This window comes from Psammomys obesus, unplaced genomic scaffold (genome assembly GCF_907164565.1).
Source record: "Psammomys obesus unplaced genomic scaffold, mPsaObe1.curated_primary_1811, whole genome shotgun sequence".
Lineage (NCBI taxonomy): Eukaryota > Metazoa > Chordata > Mammalia > Rodentia > Muridae > Psammomys > Psammomys obesus.
This window is the reverse complement of record NW_026596109.1, coordinates 15,438,353-15,454,804: the sequence shown is the minus strand read 5'-3', so window position 1 is coordinate 15,454,804 and position 16,452 is coordinate 15,438,353. Positions and strand designations below refer to the sequence as shown.

At 38.1% G+C, this 16,452-nt stretch overlaps 1 protein-coding gene across 1 annotated transcript in view; it reads left to right on the top strand.

Annotated features, from left to right (window-relative positions):
* Window positions 1-16,452, top strand: part of Psme4 (proteasome activator subunit 4) — a 117,547-nt gene that overhangs the window by 41,753 nt on the left and 59,342 nt on the right. The window contains exons 4-14 of the mRNA XM_055628776.1: window positions 157-201; window positions 2,028-2,177; window positions 2,681-2,744; window positions 4,096-4,170; window positions 5,150-5,273; window positions 7,261-7,352; window positions 8,587-8,852; window positions 11,243-11,429; window positions 12,476-12,565; window positions 14,804-14,868; window positions 15,137-15,287. Coding sequence (XP_055484751.1) covers window positions 157-201; window positions 2,028-2,177; window positions 2,681-2,744; window positions 4,096-4,170; window positions 5,150-5,273; window positions 7,261-7,352; window positions 8,587-8,852; window positions 11,243-11,429; window positions 12,476-12,565; window positions 14,804-14,868; window positions 15,137-15,287 — 1,309 coding nt within the window. The remainder of the gene's footprint in view (window positions 1-156; window positions 202-2,027; window positions 2,178-2,680; window positions 2,745-4,095; window positions 4,171-5,149; window positions 5,274-7,260; window positions 7,353-8,586; window positions 8,853-11,242; window positions 11,430-12,475; window positions 12,566-14,803; window positions 14,869-15,136; window positions 15,288-16,452) is intronic.

Sequence of the window (16,452 nt, the reverse complement as noted above, 5' to 3'; positions counted from 1 at the left end):
TTGTAATTCTGTCTACAGCAAAGAAAAGGTTTAGTAATTACATGTAAACAGATACTATCAAAACTTATGTTTGTATCTTTGAGATATAGGTTGTAGAACTAACTATGTTATTTAAATACCTCAATGTAATTTGTCAAATGCCTTTTTCTTCTCCAGTTCTGTAGAAAATGTTCTCAAAACACTCGTGAAAAGCTGCCGACCGTAAGTAGCTCCCAGCTTATAAAGCCTCTTGTTTTACCTGTGGGCGTTCCCCCATCTTTAGTGTACTTTGAAGAGGAAATTAAAGGTATAAATAGTTTCTGATATTGCAGTGCTAGTCATTGAGCACAACACAGTGTTCCCAGGTTTTGACTGAATTTTTACTTTTTTAAAAAAGTGAACTTACTAATATTGTCTGTGTGTGTGCATGTGTGTGGGGTGGTGGGTGTATGCACCGTGGAAAAGGTGTAGAGCCTAGAGGGCGAAGTTTTTAGTTAGTATTGCTTTGCTAAGAACTGACTTGGAAATACTAGGAAGTGGTATTTGATGTATAAGCTCCTTGAAGGGAGAGCATTGGTCAGTGGTGGTTCTGCTTTAAACTGCAATTTGCTGCATTTAGTACCTGGCAGAAAGTGCATGGTGAACTCAAGAGAAGTATTATTACGAATGTAATTTTGTTAGTATGAAATAATAAAGTATGCCTTTTAAGTTTATGAAAATATGACAGGTTAATAATATGCTGTATAGGTTAAACCTATACTTCTTTGGGACGAATACAAATTTCTTGGATACGGCACTTTATACCTAATATTGATTCATTGAGAAGTTAAAACAAGTCCTGGTCATATTGTCTCCACTTTGGAGTGTTAGGATTATAGGTATGCACCACTCCCAAGTTTTATACCTTTGCAGATGCATTTAGCAATTTACACACGGCCTCTTAAAGTCACATACTTTCAATGTGTGTGCGTGTGACAGAGAGAGAGAGAGAGTTAAAGCTTATTTTTCTAAGATTTCCCTATCTATCTATCTATCTATCTATCTATCTATCTATCTATCTATCTATCTATCTACTCATTTGCTTATTTATTTGTTTGTTTGTTTATCTATTTGCTCGCTTGCCTTTTTATCTACCTATCCATTTATTTATTTATTCATTCATTCATTCATTCATTTATTTATTTATTTATTTATCCATTCATTCATTCATTTATTATGTATGCGATGTTCTGTCTGCAAGTACACCTGCACCCCAGAAGAGGGGGCACCAGATCTCATTATAGATGGTTGTGAGCCATTATAGATAGTTGTGGTTGCTGGGAATTGAACTTAGGACCTCTGGAAGAGCAGCCAGTGCTTTTAACCTGAGCCACCTCTCCAGCCCAACTTTAAGTTTCTAAATCACAGGGATACGCCTGACAGTTTGTGTGTGTGTGTGTGTGTGTGTGTGTTTAATATACAATTGCAGAATATCAGATGCTGTAGAACCAGGTCTTCCCACTCTGCTGTGGTCCTATGGTCCTTTGATAGTGCATGGAAACCACAGACTCATGTAAAACATCATGGAAATTTCTGGGCTGCTGCTTCTGTCTTATTGTACTGATTATTTATCACCTACATAGACTTAAGTTTTATTAAGAAATTTTTAGTTGCTGTTACTTAAACTACAGCCACGTTTTTTATGTTGAAGAACCTAAGTAATGGTGTTTTCTCAGCCTCAAAGCATGTTCCAAAAGGCTGCTAGATAAAGCAAGAGTGACTTTTTCCTAAATGGGCCAGATATTTATTCTGCTTTTGTAAAAGCATGGTTTTATTTTGAGAACCTTGATATTTCTAGTATGTTCATCTTATGAAATATATTCTCTTTTCCCATGGGAATCATTCCTCTTTTGGTGCTGGGAAAGAAACCCAGGTCCTCCTGGGTGCTGGGCAAGTGGTGCTGATTCTCTAGGTCTCTTCTCCCCGCCTTTGTCAGTCATATATAAATATTACAGAATTTGTAATCCAATGGTCAGATAATCCAATGGAAACCTTTTTTTTTTCATTAGATATTTTCCAGCAGATGCAACAGCAGAAATGTTAGAAGAATGGCGCCCTTTAATGTGTCCTTTTGATGTGACAATGCAAAAGGCCATCACTTATTTTGAAATATTTCTTCCTACCTCCCTTCCTCCAGAACTGCATCATAAAGGTTTTAAGTAAGTGTGTGCATATTTGACATATTCTAGGATACAGCAATACCAGTAACTAGTGAGGAGTTAAAAAATGTACTTATTAAATCTGTTTATTACAATTCAAGCGTGAAGGCTGAAACCGCTGAGCATATGATTGTAAAGAAAGTAATGCATATATGACAAACCCAATGAAAATGATGGTTTTAAAATGTCAGCTATAATGGAAAAATGTCCGAAAAGGCAAACATTGTAAGGGAGAAACTGTGACAACTGTGAAGTAAAACTGGATAATAGTTATTAACAATTCACAACATTTAGCAGATGAGATTACAATATAGCATAAGTAAACAGGAAAGGGAATACTCAGACAAAAAATATTTCTTTGTTCCATTAAGTTTGAAACTTTCAGTGTATTTTTTTCTAGAAGTTATCAGAAAGCATGATAGACTTAGAAGTACAAAGACTACCTGGGTTTGAACTACTTTCTATAATCACTTGCTATTCGTAACAATGTCTTTCTTCTTCAGACTTTGGTTTGATGAACTAATTGGCCTTTGGGTTTCAGTGCAAAATCTCCCACAATGGGAGGGGGTAAGTATTTTTTTTCTTTTTGTAGTTGTGTGTGTGTGTGTGTGTGTGTGTGTGTGTGTGTGTACGCACGCATGTGTGCACGCATGTTTGTATGTAGGTGGGTATTTACATGTGAGTTACAGGTGTCTGAGGAGGCCGAAGGCATCACATCCTCTAGAGCTGGAACTCTGAGTGTGTAATTTTGTTTTTTGCAGTGCTAGAGCAGTCTTTGTGGATAGCTTAGCTTGTTGAGGGTATGGTGTAAGTATCAGGTGCCACCTCTGCCCAGTCACCAAAGACCGTGTCCTTGTGGTTCAGTACCAGGCTGGGGGTGGGGTCTGGCTTCTTGAGGACCACAAAGCACTTATCCTTGAGTCTTGGGAATGATGACCTCTACAGCACCCCCACCTAGGGGCACTTCATGATGGCTACAGAGCCCAGGTGCTTTGGCTCAATCTATAGGAATGTCAGAAACATCAGGAGGCAGAAAAGAACTGAAGGAAGACCCAGGCTGGTGACTGAACTGGCCACTTGAAGTTTTGAGGATAAACATAGGTAGAGCTTTGAGCTTGTCACAGGTAGATTATCAGTGGGGCTTTTCTGTACAGGTGTTTTTGAGCCACCAGATGTGTAGGCTAGAACCTATATTGGTTCCTTTGCAAGAGCGTTGTAGGTTCCTAACCATGTAGCCATCTCTCCAAGTCCAGTTAATTTCTTTCATCTTACTACATTTTCTAACAGAACTAGACAAGCATGCATTATAAAATGCATGACTGCTGTTTGCTTTTGTTAGTATTCATTATAGATGCTACTGGACATTTGATGGAAATGTGTATGTATAAATTTTCCTTTCAGCTTTCATTGTGCATAATGGTTTGTGATTTTTCCCTTTGAGTAGTATTTTGGTTGCAGTGAAATTTAAATGGGTGGCATGAATCTGATCTTAAATTTTGAAATTTTAAAAAATCTAAATCAGCTGGTGCAGTCCTTTAATTGCAGCACTCAGGGAGGCAGAAGAAGGTGTATTTCTGTGAGTTTAAGGCCAGACTGGTCTACAAAGAGAGTCCAGGACAGCAAGGACTATACAGGGAAACCCTATCTCAAAACAAACAAACAAACAAAAAAATCTGTCATGAACTATATGCATTGCTCTAATGATTTCTGAAAAGAACAAATGAAGAACTGGGCATGGTTGCACACACCTGTAATGACAGCACTTGGGAGGCTGAGGCAGGAGTATCGTAAGTTCAAGACCATTCTGGAACATAGTAAAAACCCATCTCATTGAAATAATCAGAATAAGAATTATGACTGACATTTAAAAACAATAAATACACCAGCTTACCATTATTTTGTTTTTGTTTACTTTCAGCAATTAGTAAATCTCTTTGCTCGATTGGCTACAGATAATATAGGATACATAGATTGGGATCCATATGTACCAAAGGTAATTAGAAATTTGAATATGTATATCATAGTCCTGATACTAATTATATGGTAAAGGGGAAGGCTTGTTTTGTTTTTTAAATCGTAATGTCAAGTACAATATGCATCTTGCAATGGAAAACATGAAGTGTATTTTGAGAATAAATAATTTAGAAAGTAGTAATTATTAGGACTATCATGAGTTTATTCCTTCCAAAGAATTTTCTGTGTTAAATTTGCTTGCATTCTGAAGTGTTATCCCTCCCCCCCTTAGTAATTAAAGTTAGAATATCTCTAGAGGTGTGTTGTTTTAGCTGTAGTAGAATCTCTTGCAAAGCCTTATAGGAAGTGGGAGTTGATATTAGAACAAATCGCAAAAAGGCCCTGCCTTTGTTGGTTTTCTCCACTATAGTTAGCTTTTAAAAACTAAGGGATTAAAACACGTCCCCCTTCCTTTCATTTGGATTCCTATCAGTAATGATAGCTTTAAAGCATAGATTTAATTATATTAAAATGCAGTTCTTACATGCTGCCTAAAACGAAGACTTAGAACTTGAAGTCAGCCCTGAGGTGTGCAGAGTGGAAGTGGCCGGCCCAGTACTTGCATTGGGGCTGCTGTCAAGAGTCTTTGGTATAAAAGGAGACATGGCAAAGTAACGTGTATGTAGACAGGAAGTGAAAGGGTGAAACTCTTTATGTTTAACTGCAGTAGCTTCGTTTTTTTTCTTTTGTGTTTAACTTACAAACATCTCATTGTTTGAGTACACGACTGAGCTGCTTCCTATCTGTGGCCTCTGATGTCAGAGTATCAATCTGTAATATCTACTTCCTAAGGGATAAAACAAACGATTAGACTCTCATAATTTTGTTGAGAATCTCATGGGGGAAAAATGAGGGTGTATTTAAGACTAATACCTAACACTCCCCTAGCCATTTAAAGGAGGTATTTTGATACTTATGAACATTTCTATTCCTGTGTTTATTTTGTTTTGTTTTAAAAGATATTTACAAGAATTCTAAGAAGCCTGAACCTCCCAGTGGGAAGCAGCCAAGTATTAGTACCAAGATTTTTAACAAATGCTTATGATATAGGACATGCTGTAATATGGATCACCGCAATGATGGTTTGTAGTTAATTGTGTGTTTTATAAAATTCACCTGTATTTTCTTTAACCTTCCAATTCAAGCCCATGTTAATAGTTTGGTTGGTCACTTAATCATTAAGTAGTTTTCTTTCTTCTTTACTTTTACTTACTCCTCTCCCTTCCTCCATTTTCCTTTCTCCTTACTTTTTTATCCCCTGGCCTTCCTTCCCCTCTTCTTTTCCCTCCCCTCCCCTCTCCTCCCTTTTTCTTACATTTTCGCTGGGGATTGAACCCAGGGCCTTGTGCATGACAAGATTCAGCTATTTTTTAATGTGGTATATCCATAATTCTCAGATTTATAATGTGGTCACAATCCATTACTTGTAAATTTTCATATGCATTTCAGTGTCATCTTTCAAATAGATACTGTTATAGCAGCTTTATATTAAAATTATAGGATTTGTTTTAATATTTTTACCTCCTTGCATTGTTATTCTACTATATTTGATAATGTTTCGGTGGAAAAGACAGAATGTTCATTCAGATTTACAGCAAGAGATTGAAACTCCCATTTTACATAGAACTTTAGTTTTTTCTTAGCATTTAAAGGAGAGAAGAATATCTTGGATGCTTATTGTGGAGGTTTCCCTGAATTGAGTAATGCCAACCTGAGTTAAGTTTGCTCTCTTTTTCTCATACCTTTTCAGTAACAGCTTCTTTTTGTAATGTTAAAGGGGAGAAAACAGTTATGCTAGTTACGGTATCAGAAGTTTGAAAATCATGATACCATGTTGCTGTGAAATCTTTCGGTTTTTGAATAGTTGGCCTCTTCCAGTTTCAATGAGAAAAATAGACATAGGCCTCATTTGAGTGGGGAGGCATGTTCCTAATACAATCGGTTTTGGGGTTTGTTTTATTTTTTGTGTATATGTGTGTTTATTTTGTTTTTATGAGACTTGAGGGGGAGGTTAATAGGAGATCTAACTACATAGCTCTGATAGATCAGGGTGGCCTTGAGCTTGCAGTGATTTTCTTGCCCTTGCCTGAATTATAAGCATGAGCCAGTATACCCTTCCCGAATATAATTTGACGTTTTGTCTTCTGTGCTGTTGTTGAAAGATCATTATGTGACAAAGTGGTGGGTATGAGCCCATGTTGTAGCTCTTTAGAATTAGGATACTAATTTTTTTCCTTTGATTTTGTTTTTTGGTTGTTTTAATGATAGATTAATAAATAAAAATACTTTTCTTTTGAATTAAAAAGTACCTCATAAAATGTGTGTGTTATATAAATCTTTTTGTTTCATACACTGAAATATTTACTTAATGATTATTTTAAAGAGTTTTAAGGAATGCTTTCTATGGCTTATGTCACTATTCCTTGTTTGTTTATCTATTATTCTCTAATCATTTATTATTTATTTAGATGCTTGTGCATGGGAGTTTCCACTCCTTGTTTATTTATTTATGCTGCCATTTCTTGTTTGTTTTGATTGTGTGCTTGTACATGGGAGTTACAGTACCATGTGAGGTCAGAGAACAACATGGGGCAGTCTGTTTTCTTCTTCACTATATGGGTCCTGGGTCAAATGTTGTCAGGCTTGAGGCCATAGTTTTTACTTATGAGCCATTTCACCAGTTCCTATCACCATTATTGATTATAGCAAGGTGAGAGTCTTTATGTTAAATTGTAGTTTCCTTGTATTTTTTACTTAGGAATGGTGAAGTCTGTTTCCCTAAGTTGAAATATGACGTATTTTCAGCTTTATACTTAGAATTAACTAAGTTGTTCTTGTGTTGATTGGAATGTTTTAAACTGATTTGTGCAAAGATCATTGGGGAGTTGTTTTATTTGACTGATTTAGAGATACCACTCTTAGAATAAAGGAGACCCACTTTAGAACTTTATATGGTTTATATTTGATGAGTTCATATACAGTATAATATAGGTACTCACGTCTCTCTCTCTCTCTCTCTCTCTCCCTCTCCCCTTCTCTTTCTCCCTCCTTCCCTCCCTCTGGACCACGGGTGGACCAAGTAAATTAGTACAAAAACATTTAGCTGGTTTGTTTAACAGCATCACATCTTTTTATCATCCTTCAAATAATGGGCGTTGGCTGGTAAGTATGCTCAGTTTGTATTGTAGTATTTGAAGATTTAACGATATAGTTATATTTAACTATTACTTATTTTAGAACTGTGATAATTCCTATCTTTCATATAATCTTTGGCTGTGTATAAGTGATTAGACTCAAATCTGTGTGTTTGAAAGAGATAAAGAGCCAGGCGCATTGGCTCACACCTATAATCCCAGCACTCGGGGAGATAGAGGCAGGTAGATCTCTGTGAGTTCCCATGCCAGCCTGGTCTCTAAAGTGAGTCCAGGACAGCCAAGGCTACAGGGAGAAACCCTGTCTTGAAACAACAACAACAACAACAACAAAAAGACATAGAAATATACTAACATAATACCACATGTAACAAAATGCTAAATACTGGCAACAAAATGATAATGAGTAATGCCACAAAAGCATTAGCACATTGTTTCAATTTTGTATTGCTAGTTGTTTTATCTTTTATTAACTTGATTAAAGTGGCTTTTTAAAAATATGTAGTGGGGGCTGGAAAAATGGCTCAGGGGTTAAGAGCACTAGCTGTTCTTCCAAATGTCCTGAGTTCAATTCCCAGCAACCACATGGTGGCTCATAACCATCTATAATGAGATCTGGTGCCCTCTTCTGGCCTACAGGCACACATGCAGGCAGAATACTGTATAAATAATAGACAAATCTTCAAAAAATACGCACATACACGTACACAACACACACACACACAACACCACACAATGAAAAATGTTATTTGGTAGCAAAGTACTTTCTTTTCCTCCCCCTCTCCTCTTTTAAGACAGGGTCTCACTGTGTAGCCCTGGCTGGCTCAGAACTCACTATGTAGTCCAGGTTAGCCTCAAATTATCAGAGATCCTGGGTCTCTGCCTCCTGAATGCAGAGGTTAGGGTGCACCACCATGCCTGGCTAGAAACTCTTTTAAAACAGGAATTTAAGGCAAGGCAGGGAGGCACATGACTGTCTTCTTAGCATCCATGAGACTGCGGCAGGAAGACAACAGTGTGACTCTGTCTAGAGAAAAGCAATGTAAATTTTTGCATTTAGAAGTCACTGTTTGTTAGTTGGTATAGTATGTTTTTCTGTGTAGTTAGAGCATATAATTTGTTTATATCCAGGGTGTGTTTCTTCTTTTCTTCCTTGTGTGAGAAGAACTGTAAATATCTGTGTAGGAAAGCTGAACCTGCTAGAACCTGCAGGAAAGTTGAACCTATTGTTTCTGTGTTCCCAGAACAAGTTAATGAAACTCCTTCAGCGGTTGCCAAACAGCGTTGTTAGGAGATTACATCATGAAAGATACAAGAAGCCCTCGTGGTTAACTCCTGTGCCTGAGAGCCATAAGCTTACTGATCAAGATGTTACAGACTTTGTACAATGCATTATTCAGCCTGTCCTCTTGGCTATGTTTAGCAAAACTGGTAGTCTAGAAGCAGCTCAGGCTTTGCAGAACCTTGCACTCATGAGACCTGAGTTAGTAATACCCCCTGTGCTGGAAAGGTAAGCTCAGCTTTTGTATGTTTGGTAGATGCCTCAGGAATAGCTTATTGTTTCTTCTGTTCTCCTTGGTTCCCTTTCTTGCCTGTGGTGTCTGTTTTATGTTTTTGTATTTATACCCACCTGTTCTATACCTGATTCTAGAGGAGAAGCACAGTGTTTTTAACTTGATTAAATTGATATCTTAAAGGCTTATTGACAAGAAAAAGTTGTCTATTTCATTTACTCACCCAGGTTTTTACTCAAAAATTATGACTTTTCTGTTTGTATTAAATATGTCAGTAAATATTGAGGATGGCGAAGAAAATTTTATTATCATTTTCATGTATCACATTAGCTGTTTTCAGTGTCAGTTATAGTGCATCATTCTTTTTTATGTTGAAACTACTTTCTAAAATAACATTCTACTGGTTATCATAATGGATTATTGGCAAGCCAGGGCTCTACAGTATGAAACCCTGTCTTAAAACAAAGGACAAAACCCCAGAATTTTTCTAGACAATATGTTTGATATATATGTATGTCTATGAGCATGTACATGCAGGTGCCTAAAGAGGCCAGAATAGAGTGTCAGATTCTCTGGATTTAAAGTTACAAGTGGTATGTGTGCTGCCTGGTAAGGGTGTTGGAAACTGAACTCTGGTCTTTTACAAGGATAGGATTGTAAGCTTTCTTAATCACGGAGCCATCTCTTCAGCCTCAGCATTTTTTTAAATTTTAAGGTGCTGCTGGTTTAACTCAGTATGTAAAGGTCTTTGCCACTAAGCTTGATGACTTCAGTTTAGTTCCTAGAATCCACATGGTGGATGGAGAGAACTGACTTTTGTACATTGTCTTTTGATGGCACCTGCAGACACACACACACACACACACACACACACACACACACACACACACACCACAACAACAAACGTAAAAATGTTAAAGTAAGATGGGCATAGTGGTGTGTAGTTGTGGTTCCAGCTACTCAGGAGCCTAAGAAATGAGGATAGCTTGGACAACCTACTGAGACCCTCTGTCAAAAATTAAATAAGCAAATAGAGATATCAAAAAGAATTTTTTAGAGTTTTATATTCTCAAAATAAGAGTTTAGTATTGTTCCTGAATCTCTCAAAGTAATTAGTCATTACTTTGGGTTTTACTCTCTATGCTGAGGATTGAACCTGGAATGTGGACAAATGTGTCCTAGGCAAACACTACCACTGAGCTGCAACCCAGCCATGTTTTCCTGTGTGGCATTCCTGCATGTCATTTTGTAGCTGAGGCTTACCCTAAACTTTGGAATTCTGAAGTACTGGGAATACAGGTTCACAGCACAAACCCCAGCTTGTTTTTGTTTGTTTTTGTTTTTGTTTCTTTCTTTCTGTACTTAAAAGTGCCAATACTCTTGGGCTGGACAGATGGCTCGATTGTTGCTCTTCCAAAGGACCTGAGTTTGGATTCCCAGCACCCTCATGACAAATCACAACCATTGTAGTTCCCATTCCAGGGGATTTAGTGCTTTTTTTCTGGCACCATTGGTACCAGGCATGCATGTGCTGTTGAGCAAAACACCTGTGCACATAAAATTAAATCTAAAAAAATGAAGGACACTACTGTTGTTATTTAACCTTTTCTGTGTAAACAGATACTAACATTTATTTTTTAATACAAAGTAGATTTGTAGAGGGAAATAATTGAAGTTCTAAGTAAGTTTCCACTTAAGAAGCTAAGTACCTGTAACCCCAACTCTGGAAAGATGAGGACAAGAGCATTCTTGGGGCTTGCTGGCTGGCCAGTGTAGCTAAACAGTCCAGTTTCAGTGAGACCTCAGAAAAAGAAGGTAGGGAGGTGTAGCTTGGTTGGTAGATTCATTTGTTAGCATGTACAGAGGCCTGGGTTGAGTCCTTAGCAGTGCATATAAAACCTGATATGGTGGCACAAGCTTGGAATTCCAACACTTTAGGACAAGATAAGGAGAAGATAATCAGAAACTCAAGGTCATCCTCAGCTACATAGTAAGTTAGAACCCATCCTGGGCTACATGAGACCCTATCTCAAAAAAATAAAAGGACTAAAAGGTATTATTTTTTTTAGTTTTTAGTTTTTAAATAGGAATGAACAGAATATTTGTGCCTTGTCATTCTTAGTTCAGTGTGATACAGATGAAGTTGGCTGGGATAGTGAAAGTATCAGTTTATGCTTCTTTTCACGGGAGTTTATATGGAGACAAGATGAGACACAGATGCAGATGGCTGTAGTTGTATATGTTTTATTCCTTTATGTGTATAAATTGTTCATGTTAGTAGGCAATCTCTGCTCTAAGCATTCTGCTATCTACAGTAGTGTAAGACCAAATACAGTTAATGAACTTAGTTTAAAGTTTATTTAAAGTGTTCTGTTTTAAATTATAGAACATACCCTGCTTTAGAGACATTAACAGAACCTCACCAGCTCACAGCTACATTAAGTTGTGTAATTGGAGTAGCCCGAAGTTTGGTATCAGGCAGCAAATGGTTTCCTGAAGGTCCAACACATATGCTACCTCTGTTGATGAGAGCATTGCCTGGGGTGGATCCAAACGACTTTAGTAAATGCATGGTAAGCATATTGATGATGATGTTTGTAGGTATTATTATTTAAGTAGGTATTTTCCTTTTAGTTAGATACCGTTTGACGATAACATAGCTCAATGTAAAAATCTTATGGCATAGTGTTACGTTTATAAATGCTTAAGTTGAGATTTGTGCATAATTTATTTGTGTAATACCTTCCTTTGTAATTTTCCTTGACCCACATATGTTTAATGATGTTTAAAACTCATTGTATATTTGCAGTTTTTCTTGTACATAGTAATTGTTGCAGGATGTCATCTCTTGCCCTTTTCTTTTTCTACATGGGTAATCAAGGGAGTGTGGTGAAAAGTTACAGGATACAGAAGCTGAGCATAGTGGCAGACGCCCATAGTTTGAGCACTTGGGAAACTGAGTCAAGTCTGAGACTAGTTTGGACTACATAGTGATACTATGTTTCAGAATAACAAAGTCATTGGTAACAGCAACAGAAAAGTTAAAGGATGTAAAATTCCAACTTGTACACATTTTCTCCTGACTTACTGCTTTGCTGTCTTTCCTTCGTTTCTGTTTTCTGACAGTTTAGAAATTTCCCTGTAATATGATATTTTCAGGTGGAAGAAAAACTAACTTTTCAGTAACAAAAGATTGGAGAACTATGTGTTTAAACTCAGTTTATAATGAGAACAAATTTTACTATAAATCTGTTATTAAAGCAACAGCCAGTTAATTGTTAGGGACCTTAAAGTGTTTAATTTTAGACTTAGGTGTAGTGGCTTACTCATGTGATCACAGCATCTGGAGGCTGTGCTAGGAAGACCACCATGAGTTTGAGCTCATACTTGGCTGCATAATGACTTTCAGGTTTGTTTGAGTTAGCTTTGCCTCATCCCTAATCCCTTTTCCCCCCTGCCCCCCAAAAAAGAAAAAATAATTTTAAATGAAAAATATCCAGAAAGATCATTATGGGAGTTTCCTTAAGATAATTTGAATATTGTACCTAGCTTTTGGCATAACTTGTGTTGAAATAGAATTATATAATTAATGTTGAAAATCCTTTGTCTCTTCCCATAGATCACATTCCAATTTATAGGAACCTTTTCTACTCTGGTGCCTTTAGTAGATTGTTCATCTGTGCTGCAAGAGAGAAGCGACCTCACAGAAGTAAGGGTACTTTCTGGCTAAAGCAGGCCTGACTGAAATGTGTCATTACCATGTATGCATAGGGATCTTGAATTCCTCGAAACCAGTTTTGCGTAGCTTCTAGAGAGCACAGTTGCTGAACGGTAGGAGGCTGGGGTGGTGCACATTGGTAGTCATAGTGCTCAGAAAGCTGAGCAGGAGGGTCGTGACTCAGTTCACGGCACACCTCTGTTACATAGCAAGACCCTGCCTCGAAAAGTGAATAGTAAAAACCATAAAGAGGGTACAGCATTTGCCTGTCGTGCATGAGAATTTAGGGTCAATCTCCAGAAAAAGTAAATTATTATTTTTTTAATAAAACTACAATTATTATTCTGTGACTAGAATTACTGGTATGACTAGGAGCCATGTTATCTTTGTTGAGATACCCTAATACCCACCTTAGGAAGTACAATAAGCACAGGCTGTTTCACCTAACAGCTGTTAGTATATTTCAGTTTGTTGTCATTTTTCACAAGGTTTATTCAGTGTAGATGCTGCTGCCTTGTTTCTCCATTCATTATTGTCTGTTTAAATAACATATTCCATGACCAGTGGCATTTCATACAGAGGGTTTTGTTCATGTCTGTGGTTCTTATGGAACTGTTAAGCATAGACTAAGTGAAGTTTCACTAAAAATAAAACCATTTAAATCTCTACAAATCAGAAATGCATAATCTTAGAAATTGAGGATGGAGACCAGTGAGTTTCCTCAGCCAGAAAAAGGTACTTCCTGAGCAAGGCTAGTGACCTGAAATATATCTCTAGAGTCCATGTAAAGATGGAAGAAAAGCAGTTCCTATAATCCTAGCACTCAGGGAGGCAAAGGCAGATGGTATCTCTGTGAGTTCGAGACCAGCCTGGTCTCCAGACAGTCTAGGACAGCCAATACTACACAGAGAAACCCTGTCTCAATCCCCCCCGCCCCCCCCCAAAAAAAGAAAAGAAATAACTCTATAAAGTTGAGGACCCGGGGTAAGATGATCATGCCTCACTTAGAAAGAAAGGGGAGGTGCATTGGACCAAGGAGAAAACAAGTAGCAGGACAGGAGCCGACCGCAGAGAGCCCCTGAAAGATTCTACTAGTAGTGAATCAAAGCAGATACTAAGACTCACGACCAAACCTTCGGCAGAGTGCAGGGAATCATGTGAAAGAAGGGGAGTTAGTCTGATGAGGAAAGGATAGGAGCTCCACAAGGACCAAATATATCTGGGCACAGGGGTCTTTCCTGGGACTGACACTACACCAAGGACCATGTATGTATATAACCTAGAACCTCTGCTCAGATGTAGCCTGTGGTAGCTCAGTAACCAATTGCTTTCCCATAGTAAGGGGAACAGGGACTATTTCTGACAGGAACTCAATGGCAGGCTCTTTGACCTCCCCACCCCCCAAGGGAGGAGCAGTCCTGCTAGGCCACAGAGGAGGACTTTGCAGCCAGTCCTGAAGATACCTGATAAAACAGGGTTAGATGAAAGGGGAGGAGGTCCTCCCCAATCAGTGGACTTGGAAAGGGGCAGGGAGGAGATGAGGGAGGGAGGGAGGGTTTGGGAGGGAATGAGGGAATGTGATACTGCTGGGATACAGAGCTAATAAAATGTAACTAATAAAAAAAAGTTGTCCTCTGACCTTTGTATGTATGGCAAATGCATATATACACTGAAACTAAAGTTAGAACCTTTGACCACACAAAACCAACATGGCAGTTAAATCTGGGATGTTGAAGAAGCCTAACTCTCCAAGTTCCAAGATAATAAGCCCAAGTATCTTAACAGTGATACCTTTAAACCAAGTAGCTCTTTGTTGTAGAGCGTTGTCCTTGCGTTGTGGAATATTTAATGGTGTACTTGTCCTGCTCTTCTAGACCAGCCTACCCCTCCATTGTGAAAACAGTGTCCTGAGGTTGTCAAATGTTTTCTTTTTTGTAAGCATGTTGGTTTTTTTGTTTTGTTTTTTTTGGCTATGAAGTAGTACAGTGCTGTCCTTTACAGCTTTACAAGCATTATAAAAAATGGAGTTGATAACAAAGTTGGGTGCCTTGGTTCAGGTAAAATCGGGAATTGGCTCTGACTTGATAGATGTGGTTATATTGTTTATGATGGCAACGAACACAAAAAAATTACGTTGGATTTGTTTGTTAGGTTATAACTGAATTTCACGAGTTCAGAGGGGAAAAACTTAAGCATATTTATAAATCTTTCTGCATTACAATGTTACAGATTGAAAAAGAACTTTGTTCGGCCACAGCTGAATTTGAGGATTTCGTCTTACAGTTTATGGACAGGTAAGCTGAAAAATCAGTCCTGTCTTTCCTCGGGCAGATTTAAAGTGGGGGGAAAGGGGTGGTTCCTAGAAGCTGGTTTCTTTCTGTGCTATAACCTTTTATTGAGGTCTTACCCAAAGCTGAAGCTGGTACTGTGAGGTAAAAAGGATAATCTGTTTATGAGTCATGAAGAAGACGAGTAGATCTCTCTTGGGTAGTAATAACAATAGAAGTGTATCCGACTTTCTAATTTTTAATTCCTAAAATAAGCTTTGTTTGGATTGTTTAGATGCTTTGGACTAATAGAAAGTAGCACATTGGAGCAAACAAGGGAAGAGACAGAAACAGAGAAAATGACTCATTTGGAGAGTTTGGTTGAATTAGGTTTGTCTTCTACGTTTAGTACAATCCTCACACAATGTTCCAGAGAGATATTTATGGTAAGAGAACATTACTACAAAAGTAACTCCAATCTTTTTGTTTTACTAACGTTTTTGCATTGAGTGTCAGCTTCTTTTGAAGTGTGTACATGTTGCCAGTTTATCCTTTATGCTCAAAGGTTTTAAAAAAAAATTGTTGTTCCTCATTGTAAAGTGTCTGCAGATATACTTCCTTGCAGAAGTCATTTTGTATGTAAAGGGGTAAAAATAGCCAACTAATTGAAACGTGTCTCTCATTGGTCAGATACAGCCACAAAGTGATCTATTTAGTGGCATATTTTGTGGTTTTTTTTTTCAATTCTATTTTTATTTTTATTAATTACAGTTTATTCACTTTGTATCCTCCCTATAGCTCCCTCTTTCCTTCCCTCCCAATCCCACCCTCTTTCCCCCTTCTCCACCCATGTCCCTCCCCAAGTGCCCCTATCCTTCCTTCTGATCCTAGTCTATCAGGTCTCATCAGCAGTGGCTGCATTGTCTTCCTCTGTGGCCTGGTAAGGCTGCTCCTCCCTCAGGGGGAGGTTCAAAGAGCAGGCCAATCAGTTCATGTCAGAGACAGTCCCTGTTCCCCTTACTAGGGTACCCACTTGGACACTGAACTGCCACGGGCTACATCTGTGCAGGAGTTCTAGCTTATCTCCATGTGAATGGTGCTTGGTTGGAGTATCAATCTCAGAAAAGATCCCTGGGCCCAGATATTTCTTTCTCTCTTTGTGGAGCTCCTCTTCCCTCCAGGTCTTTCTCTGTCCCCCTTCTTTCATAAGATTCCCTGCACTCTGCCCAAAGTTTGGCTATGAGTCTCAGCATATGTTTTGATACCCTTCTGGGTAGAGTCTTTCAGAGGCCCTCTGTGATAGGTTCCTTTCCTATGCCCTGTTTTCTCCTTCTTCTGATGGCCATCCTCTTTGCCTTTCTGAATGGGGATTGAGCATCTTAGCCAGAGTCCTCCTTCTGGATTAGTTTCTTTAGGTATACAAATTTTAGTGTGTTTATACTATATTATATGTCTAATATCCACTTATGAGTGAGTATATACCCTGTGTGTCTTTCTGCTTCTGGGATACCTCACTTAGTATGATCTTTTCCAGTTCCCACCATTTGCTTGTGAATTTCATGATTTCCTTGTTTTTCATTTCTGAGTAGTATTCCATTGTGTAGATGTACC